Genomic DNA, 10,264 nt, shown 5'->3' with positions numbered 1-10,264 from the left:
AGCCATACAAAGTCTGCTGTGCTCTTTGTGACGAGCCCGTGCTGGCCCCATCCAAACGCCCTTGTGTCCAAGCTGAACTGTGCCAAAAGCGCTAAAGTTCAAGTGAGATGACTGAAATCGCGAGCAGAGAGCCTTTCTCTCTGAACGGGAGGAGGGGGGCTGGTGCCCAAATATCAGGCAGAGCCGATTGTCAAGGGAGCACTTAAATTTCAGATGCCCTAGACAAACTTGCATTATAAATTATCAGTATTACCCCTGGAGCACTGCCGCTTACTTGAAACCAGCACACATTCCCGTTCCAGCGCTGGTACCAAAGCCGCAAACACATCGCTCGCTTTCCCTGGTCCCCACGCAGTGCTAAGAGCAGGGATCACTCCAGCCCAATGCTGGCAGGAGCCAAGCCAGGCCTGTTCTTACACCCCACGTCTGCACCGTGGCTCCCCCTTGCAGGAGGCACCACGGAGCAACCAGGGGAGTTATATTCCTGATTTTAACTCTTTTTCATGTGCTGCTGACTTGGTATGCTTCATTTAGGACCAGTATTTTCCGTATGTGGTGGATGTTAACAGGTGACCTGTTCGAGTGAGGGAATGAAGCTCGATCATAAACTCTTTGGAGATTTTGAGCTAAGTGGGATAGAATTGAGGGGCAGCAGATCTCTGCTGTTTATATCAAACTCTAGGCACACATTAGTAATACAACCAAATAACTGAAATTTGAAACATGGAATCAGCTGGTCTTTGCTTGATTTTCAGCAGAGAACAAAATAAAACATAATTCTGAAAAATCCTCCGCATCCAGGGGTTCTGCCAAGGCTGGGCTCCCCTTCAAGCCCCAGTTCCTGATGCCAGCCTAACAGCACTTGTTTTTACAGTACATCAAGTCCCCGGAGCTGCAGTGAACAAGCCAGTAGGAAGTTAACACACTGCACTGGATCATGAAATAATTCAAAACTTCCATTTTGGTGACTGGTATCTCAAAGAAAAAAAACCCAAACCAACCCAAACCCATAAATTGCATAGGCACAGCAGTATGCTTCCAATATTAGGAAACTCTGTGTCTGCATGTGTAGAGGAAAGGGTACTTCTTCCTTTCAAAAATGATGTAATAAATAAAAACGCAACAGTAGAACTGGGTTTGCTGGTCCAGTAAGGTGGGAAGTGCTGAAATCTCTTACAGAATCCCAACACTACTGTCCCGTCCACTGGTCAGTAGTGTGACAGGGACAAAGGTTTTTAACCTGACGGAACCCCTGTGAGCTTATGCCTCCCCAGTAAGAGCAGCACGCCCTTCCTTGCCTGGGGACCACGGCCGCGCTGCCACCCACCTGTCCAGCCCCTCGCAGAGGCCGTGCTCTCCTTACGAGCCTTACCTTGCTCGGTCAGAAACCGCAGTGGACTTGTGTGTCTTGGCTGTACAGCTGCCAAGTAAACAGGCTGAGCGCATCCAGTGATGGGAGCAGAGAGCAGTGTCCCAAAACCTGGCAGTTTTGAGGAACTTTGCCAGGGTTGGTACTGCTCGTTTTTTCCAGCTATGGAGAGATGGGATCAAAGTGCACATCCATCATATTTTCTGCAGGGAAAACCAGAAATCAAAAGCCCTTTGAAGAAACTGGTTTCCAGGGAGGTAAATGGAGAAGAGAGACTGGAGACTGAGAAGCTGGTTAGGAGGAGGCTTTAGTCAGAGGGGGAGAAATGAACACGAGGAGACAGCTGGGCAGCCCTCATGCAGGAATGGAGTTGTCCCAAGTGACCGGTGGAGTCACCAGGAGGTCAAAAAAGGATGCTGAAGCAGCTTGGTGAGCAGGGAACAGTACCACAGGGGTATGCAGCATGCACGAAGTAGGGAGGGTTTGTGGATCTCTGGCAATTTCTAGGCCTTTATTTTTATTTTGTTTTCAAATAATAAAAACTAGCTATATGGAGGGAAGAAAAGAGGAGTAAACATTTTGGCTGGTAAGAACAAACCTTTCAAATGCTGCAGGGGCATGAAGCAGGGGTGCAAGTTTTACAGATCAAACCCAAGATAGGATAAAACCAAGCAAAAGATGAGAATGGCAAGGAGCACCAGTACTGGCAGCAGCAAACTCCCCAAACCTAGAATGTACATTTTACTTTGAGGAGGGGAAAAAAAAAAAAAAAAAGGGTGGCGAGGGAGGAACAAAGGATTCTGTACAAAATTGCAGCTTCTCAGTGTCTGGGGAAGGTTAAAAATATCCCCAAGAAAAAGCTTCTGTGGCAGATGCAGAATGTGTGTAAAAATGCTGGAATTTTTCTATCCTGGTTAATTATGAAAACTAGAGAAGCAAACCAGGTCCATTAACTGCCAACGGTGACGATGTGGAAGGGAAATAAACACCCAACACAGAGGATGTGAAATTCACTGATGCAACAGAAAAACAGCAGGAAAAAATACCGTAATTCATATAAGTTTTAAAACTTTATTTCAAATTACCCATGGTTTCCTTTTATATTATCAATGTGCTAAAAGTTCACACTACTGGCAGAATACAGGCAATTTAAAATAAAGTATACAATATTCAGACACATTTATATGTAACAGACTTAGAAATTATGGAATGTATTTACAGACATACAGCATGGGATGAAGCTTTAAAATCCTTTACTCTATTAATTACACGTTTACACTGTTTTCAGAAATAACAAAATTAGATTGTTTTGTAAAACATCACAATATCTATACCAAAGAATTTTTTAGATGTCCAAATTCACCTTACAAGTCCTCTGGGTCTAAAACATCTTTTCAAAGAACTATTTATAGTCATAAAAGGGTAAAAATACCATTTGCCATTGTGTCAGTACCAAGAACAACAGAGGTGTTCTCGGTGCTGTAAAAAGTTGTCTCTGATTCATTTTCAGCAGGCCACCGAGGTCGGGGCCTTTCCGAAAGCCTCCCCCTTCACAAGGGGGAAGACCCAAACCCTGGCTGTTTTGCCCCGACCACCGCAATGCCATCAGGGACTCCCCGGTGCCCATGCTGCTCGATCTCGAGAGTGTAACCTTGCTGAGCCTCAACGCTGCTCAGTGCTCGACATGGTTTGAGGAAGGATGGCGACACAATGGAGTCAGTGTATAAACACCAGCAAGCACGAAACACTCAGATGGATTCCTCCCACATCCTCCAACACAAATACCCCAGAGAGGAAAGACAATTGCCTCTTTACTTTAACACACAAAATAGAATTTTATACAAGTTTTCTTTAAAATATTCTTTTCATGGGATACAACAAAAATTGCACATAAATACACTGAAAAATCCCAACTCATTTTGCAAAAAAGAACTGAAGTTGTTTTTGGTATAATACATTAAATAAACCATATGATGAAACTTCAGGTTTGGATTTTTGTCCTAAACATTTAGTCAAGATTTAGTGTTTGCCAGCATGAAAACACAGGATTATAAACGTCAAACTAACATGACCACATACACTGAAACTGCCAGAGTGAACCGTTGCTTAGAACAAAGTAAGTGGTACTGGGGACACAATGCCTGCCCAGCCATGCAACCATTGCGCTTTACGTGAACTCAGCTGCTGTGCGTATGCACCGCTCGTACGGAAGAGTATCTGTGTTAACCAGGGACGATAGGAAATGGCCACTTCTTGCAGTTCAGGCTCAAATCTCCACCCCATTAATTCCTAAAAACTAGTATTAATGAAATGACAAACTTCCACCAACCTGAATACTGTTAAGTTTCTTTTTCCCTAAGTGCTGGAAGCTGGACTGGAGCAAACAACACACCCTCACGATTCCATGAAGGGAATGGCCTTCTTAAAACAGGAATATTTAAATAGTCCACAAAGGGTGTGCTGTTAAAAAGTTAACATGCCCCTCTAACAACACAAGTGACCTAATGTTGAAAACTAAGATAAAGTCAGTGTCCCCCCTCTTTCAAATTATGTGCAGAGACAAACATACAAGAAACACTTGCGGTCTATACTGTTTGCTTGCGAGTGGCAGAATCTTCCATTCAGCAAACTACAGCAGAGACTTCAGACACTTTCATCTAATCCTTTAAGAATTACCAACACTCCTTGCAAGCAAAATTAAGTGAAACCCAAGACCCACTTAAGCAGGAAAGTATGTCGGTATGGAGCTGCTCTCTTCCTACGTGTATTGCAAGTTATTGGCATTTTCATTCTTGCAGGGCTCAGGGCAACATGCTTACCCAGTATGAAAAGGCTTCTCTTTTCAGCTGTGCAGTTTTAAGTACCCTTCAGGTGTTCTTCTCCACTTGCAACGTGATCAACCAATGCCAATAAGAAGCAACTGAGATAATTATGTGAAATAAGGGATTCAACAGTCACCACAATGGACCTTGAAAGAAATACATGAAGCAAAACAGAGCGCAAACAAAACTGCAAAATCAAAAGGGGAAAAATCCAGCTAAGACCAGTCCTTGCCAGTGTTCCCATGGCAGGTTTACTTCAGCAAAAATGACTTAGCTAGCTTGTTCCCATTTCTTCTTCCTTTATCCCCATGAAATCCTCTTGGTGTATTCTGCTTCAGATATATCCCCAGATGGAATACCTCTGATGCCTGAAGTTGGTCTCAGACCCCATGCACCATGTTTTAGTAGCAAAAAGTTCTGAGATGCTTTAAATTGGCCAAAACCTAACAAAGGAACTGCACGGGTGGAGAACTGGATTTTGCAAGGTCTTTTTTTTGGGGAAAAAAAATTATTGTAACTGATCTGGTAGCAAGCTTGGCCTTGTCACTAGGACCAGAGCACACAGAGCTAGTCTTTGTTTTGCAGGTCAACTTTCCAGCAAAATGCAAAACTTGTTGGCTGCCTCTCCCATTCCTGTATATTGAATTTCCATTTTTATGTTAAGGAAAGAGGACGGAAGTAATGGTAGTTCTGTAAAACCAGTGCATCTCTACATAAATTCCAATGATAAAAAGCTTTAATTATTAAAGCCTTATCAAACCCACAAACAGAAGCTACCCTTTGAAACAGATTGCTGCTTTGGCAATATGCAGCCCACCTGTGGAAATTCAATAACTGTGTTCTTAAAATGATAAATTTCTCAGTGGCTGAGACACTCACCAGTGCTGGCGTGTCTGCATTGGATGCCTCAGCCCCTAATAAACGTATTATTTGATAATAGGTTTCTAATGATTAGCATGGCAGGCTGTAATTCTTCACGCTGCAGTGAAAATACATACATGGTTCTTGATGACATCTAGTCATCATTTGACAAAACTACTGAGTAACCAAACGCATCCCTACATGACCAGAAGGGGAGGTGAGAGGAGGTAGATCATCTCCCTCCACTGAAGTTGGAAAAATATTCAGAGAAAGACGTGTTATAACCCAAACAGAAAGTGAACCCAGCAAGAATGCTAATGTGATTAATACAATTTGAACAGTTTTTGTTTAGTATCTTTTACTACAATGTTTCTTGTGGAGAAAACATGCGGTATTTTTTCCCCTGGGGAAAAAAAAATTAATCAGTTTTTTTTCCTTCAAATTTTAAGTAGTGAGGACATGCCAACAAAAGTTACAGCTGCATGGGGTTCAACCCTGTTATGAAACACTGCAGGTTAAGATTGTGTGTTGCAATTTTTTTAATATATAATAGAAATAGCTGTTGTTCTTTCAAGGCAAAGAAATTCCCTTTCTTTGAACCCTGCGGGGAAGGAAAGAAATTTCATTTCCCATGTGCCCACTGCAGCAACATCCTTTTTTTTTTTTTTCATAAATGAATTCCCCTAGGAATTGCTTTCCAAACTCTACACCCATGTCTTCTGTCTACAAGGTCAGTTTCTACAGCTGGCTCCAACAGCCAACCACTGGAATTCCCTGCCCTCCTCCCAGTGAACTCAATTTTTTTTTTTTTTTAAATAAGGGTCAAAAATATTGATAATAAAAATGTCATTGGAAACTGTTGTGATCTCCAAAAAAATGGAGAAATGAAGTAAAACATTCCTGTCAGGAATCACGGAAACTCATTTCCTTAGAACAGAGCTCTGTGTGTTTGGATGCACTGCATGGGCAGTAAAGTCTTCACGTCCTTCTGCTTAGCCAAGGTAACCCAAAAGGTCCCGGAGGTCTTTACACAGCAGACAAGTGGTGAAGTTGCTGCTGCTTTGGGGGTGCCAGCTCCAGGAGCGACTGGACAGTCACAGCTACCTGTGTCAAACCCTTCTCTTCTAAAATATGTAGAGGCAAACATAATTGCTCCTGAATGGGGAACAAAACAAAGACAAAAACAAAATGGATGAAAAACACTCAACTGAAAAGAAAAAAAAATTAAGCAAAAGGTGACTGAAATATGAAATGTTATGGACAGCTAGCACACACAGAGGTATGAAATGAAATTTCTGCTTGTAACTAAAGAACCATGAACATGACTACTCAAAGGAGAAGGCCTTGGGGTAATCCTTGTGTTTATTTATTAGAAAATTGTACAAATAAGAATTTGAAAAAGGATTGTGGGAGAAGTGGGGAATAGCAAATTGTCCTCTATCTCTGCCCACACTGAAATGGCAGCAGTTTATGAAACCAAAAGTAGATGAACTTAAGGAGGGGGAAAGCTTTGCTTCAACACGATGACCTTGCTACAACATGCAGTAGGAAAGGAACCATGGCTTCCTTTCCAAAACAAAACTGCCTTTTTGAGGGAGTCCTCATGTAGCAAGCCTGTTTAGCTATCAAACATGAGGAAAGACCTGCTTTAAAGCAGAGAATGAAATACTAGTGTGCGCTACGGAAACACTGTGCAACAAGCCTCAAGAGGAAATGTCATACTTAAAAGCAATTTTCATCTCATGAGACACACTGCCCATCTGAAGTCCTTTGGTCTGTACGTATGTGCTGATCTCTATCATTACAAAAATTCCTCGGAAGACACAAAAAAGCAGAAGAAAGCACAAGTTGTTTTATGGAAGAAAAAAAAAAACCAAACTTGCTTCTATGTATGACTGAAATAACCTTGATGACAAATGCAGAAAATGCCATTTCTCCTGTTCAAGGCAATGGGAAATTGACAGTATATTTATAGGCAAATATCCATCCTATGTTATGTGTGAGTCACTACCACTTATTTATCTTCCAGAAGTACACCCGCTTAGCAGGTTACCTCCAAAATCATCCTAAGGAATAAGAGTAATACGCAAAATGCAAAAGGAGGTTTCAAAGTGTTTATTAATAAATGTGTTAGTCTAAGATGGATTTAAAGCCTCATCCTACGTTAAGTCCTTGGCACATCCTGGCCATCCTCACTCCACAACAGTCAGGATACATGTCCAACAGTTCTCTGTATCTGTAGAAAATAACCAATGTGTGTCCTTCCTATAGAGCTACAGAGATTATTTTTCACATGTTATTTCCATAGCAACCTGCATTTCTCCATTCTTTGAACCTTTACTGATTTCTGATGTTAAAGAATCCTTCAGCATAAACAGTGGCAGCCAACACTCCTCCCGCAAAGCTCAGAGTGGAGAGAAAACAAATGAACCCAGACTGAAATTCTCACAGTAAGTCATATGATCAGGCTGAACTACATTTTTCTTCCAGCAAATTTATGTTTTTTTGAAAAAAGTGTGCTTCTTGAGAAAATACTTGTAAACTTGAGCAAATATGCCTTATCTTTTTTCTTATGTATGCAAATAGGTAAGGGGAAAAGCTTTGGAATGACTCGATACCACAGACAGTCATGACAAACAAAATTTAAAAACTGGAAGGCACTGTTAGTGTAAAACCCCTTGCAGCTTTCATCACAGTGTTCATTAGAAGAAGTTAAGGAACATAGGAACTGAGTTCATTTTAGTTCATACCAGTAAGCAGTGCAAAAATAGCTTATTTAAAAATAAAACAATCTTCCCCTGTCAAAGGTCCTCTCTTTCCTCAACAATGTTTTGCTTGGACAGAACACTGTGTGATTTGGAAAGAGGGCATCAACTCCTTTACTTGCTCCTTTGTTAAATACTCACTTTATGTTACAAGAGCTTGTGAGATCCATGTACACATAACACATTTTTACTGGTAGCGACCACATTTGCAACTAAACTCCTGTGTATCTTAAACTGTGCTTCAGAGTTGTTACCAGGTTAACGTTGGAATGCTAACACCACTTAAACTGGGCTTACAAGCCATTCACTGTATTTTCAGATATAATGGGAATTTATTGAAAACACATTTGGAACAGCCATTTTACTTAACACTTACCTGTCACTGGTCTCTGAGCAGAGTTTCCTGAATCAATCTACGCCCTGAGGAGACATGGTCTTTTGCACATCACATGGGGAGCGCCCTGAAGTTCTGAGGTGTCCCTGAGACATTAAAGCATTAAAGCACCAGGATGCTTTTCCTGGGGAGGGAAAAGCTTTGAAGCTTTACGGAAGACTACCTGAGTTTTGTAAAACAGTGAAGAGCGATCGTGCAGCTGGGACTTGTATTTCTGCAATTGTACGATACAAAGGTTTCTGAAAATGACACAATAAGAGGAAGAAGGGAATAACCATGGAACAAACATGGGTTGGGGCGTCCACAATCAAGTGGCGACTCAAGAAGTGTTTGTTAAGTTTTATCCAGAGCACAGTAAAACACTATGACATTCTGTGGTGTCTGATAGAATCTTAAAGATTTTTCCTTCTGTGCCAGAAAACTTTTCTCTCAAAGCTGTTGAAGAGCTCAATTTCTCTGAAAATTTCCTGCTTGATCTGTTATGAAGCTCAAGTAGCTCAGGATTCACTGACAGTTATTTTAAAAATCCTGACTTAAAGTAATACACCAGAGTCTACAAATATGAGATGTCAAATGCTCTCAGAAGCAGGATAAGGGACTGGGGATAAGAAAAAAACCCTATAATTTAAAAAGTCCTGTGGACAAAACTTACCAGACCATGTCTCCTAAGACTGCAAGATCTCATCAGGAACACTGATGTTGAAAAAAATACTTCACATTCTTTAACATTTTTCATCAGATAATCCTCAAGCAATTTACCAAAGTGGGTGCAATTCCCATTATACAGACAGGGAAACTGAGGCACAAACTGACAACGCAGTTTTCCCAGTTCTACATCACTCATCAGCAGACTATAGCGTGCACCCACATGTCCTGACCTCAGTCCCTTGCTCTAACCCACGGACAGCACCTCCTCCCTTGTAAAAGCGTTACATCAGCTAAATATGACACAGCAAATACAAATGTGAATTATGTCACAGATGGTTGTGTGGGTGCACCAATGTGTTTACACATCGTGCTTGTCACCTCTGTCCCATCAGTGGGAAAGCAAGCACTTCATACACACAGTCTTGACAAAAACCAAAATTCTTTCCCAAGCACCGGAGTGATGGAGGGAGGAAGCAGCAACACTACCCTTCAGCTAGAGAAAAAAGACCCAGCGATAGAACATACAGAGCGTTAGCATTAGAGTACAGTAAAACACCACAAAGCCCCAGAGCTGAATGGAAAGGGAGACAAGACTGGATTCTTCTGAATCTGTCCCCAGGGAAAGAAGAGTCTCAACTGTTCTTTTAACGCTGAGGTTTAGCTGAAGAATGTCAGAAGGGGAACAAAGATTGTCCTGTCCAGAGTGTGTGAGCAGGAAGGGAAAACAGACAGAAAAAAAAAGGTCAGTCAGTTAGCCATAGCAACATCCACGAAGCAGTCAGTCATCAGACATCTCAGATATAACCTACATGTTCAAGAAGCATATCACAGCTGGTTAATTCTCAAAGGAATCTGCAAGACTCCCATTGCAGAGAACTCACTTAATGCAAATATTTAGTGTTCAATGAGGTGCCTGTCACCTGTACAGCTTAAACATGTAACAGTCTTTGTTGTTAAAAACATAACAGTTTACACATGCCTTAGTGAAAACTGTTTTTCTCCAGGGGAAATGAAGAGGCTACGGGTTTCTGAGATGCTGTTGGCACTGAGTACTCACCAAAGCTAAGTCTCCACATGTATCTTAGTTAATGAAGACAGTAGGACAAGGGATTATTTATGTGTAACTGATGCTTGAACGCAGTGTCCTGCAGAAATATCTATTACTAATTAGAGTTTAAGTGTTCTGTAACTATTCCCACTGGGTATCTTTTCCCTCCCTTTCACACAGGTAACTGCTATAAATCAGTGAAATCTAGATGCACATATCAATGTGTTCAACTGTTGGTTTCTTTTGATGCAAGGGCTTTAACTAGCGAAGTCCTATAGAAATAGCTGCTCCACTGTGATGCCTGTAATTAGAATTTTCTGAAAGTAGCCTTCCTCTTAGAAGGTAAGTATTTCTACA

General features: G+C 41.4%; 1 protein-coding gene across 17 annotated transcripts in view; it reads right to left on the bottom strand.

Moving 5' to 3' along the window:
- Nucleotides 1–2,420: 2,420 nt before the first annotated feature.
- The window catches only part of LRCH3 (leucine rich repeats and calponin homology domain containing 3), a 70,898-nt gene continuing 63,054 nt past the window's right edge, over nt 2,421–10,264 (bottom strand). For 12 of the 17 annotated variants that reach the window (XM_052804623.1, XM_052804628.1, XM_052804630.1 and 9 more), the window contains one exon: nt 2,421–9,553. In XM_052804623.1, coding sequence (XP_052660583.1) covers nt 9,353–9,553 — 201 coding nt within the window. In that variant the 3' untranslated portion in view covers nt 2,421–9,352. The remainder of the gene's footprint in view (nt 9,554–10,264) is intronic. The other 5 variants (XM_052804625.1, XM_052804633.1, XM_052804638.1 and 2 more) reach the window with 1 other exon arrangement.

Source organism: Harpia harpyja, chromosome 12, assembly GCF_026419915.1.
Source record: "Harpia harpyja isolate bHarHar1 chromosome 12, bHarHar1 primary haplotype, whole genome shotgun sequence".
NCBI lineage: Eukaryota > Metazoa > Chordata > Aves > Accipitriformes > Accipitridae > Harpia > Harpia harpyja.
This window is presented reverse-complemented; position numbering and strand designations above follow the sequence as displayed.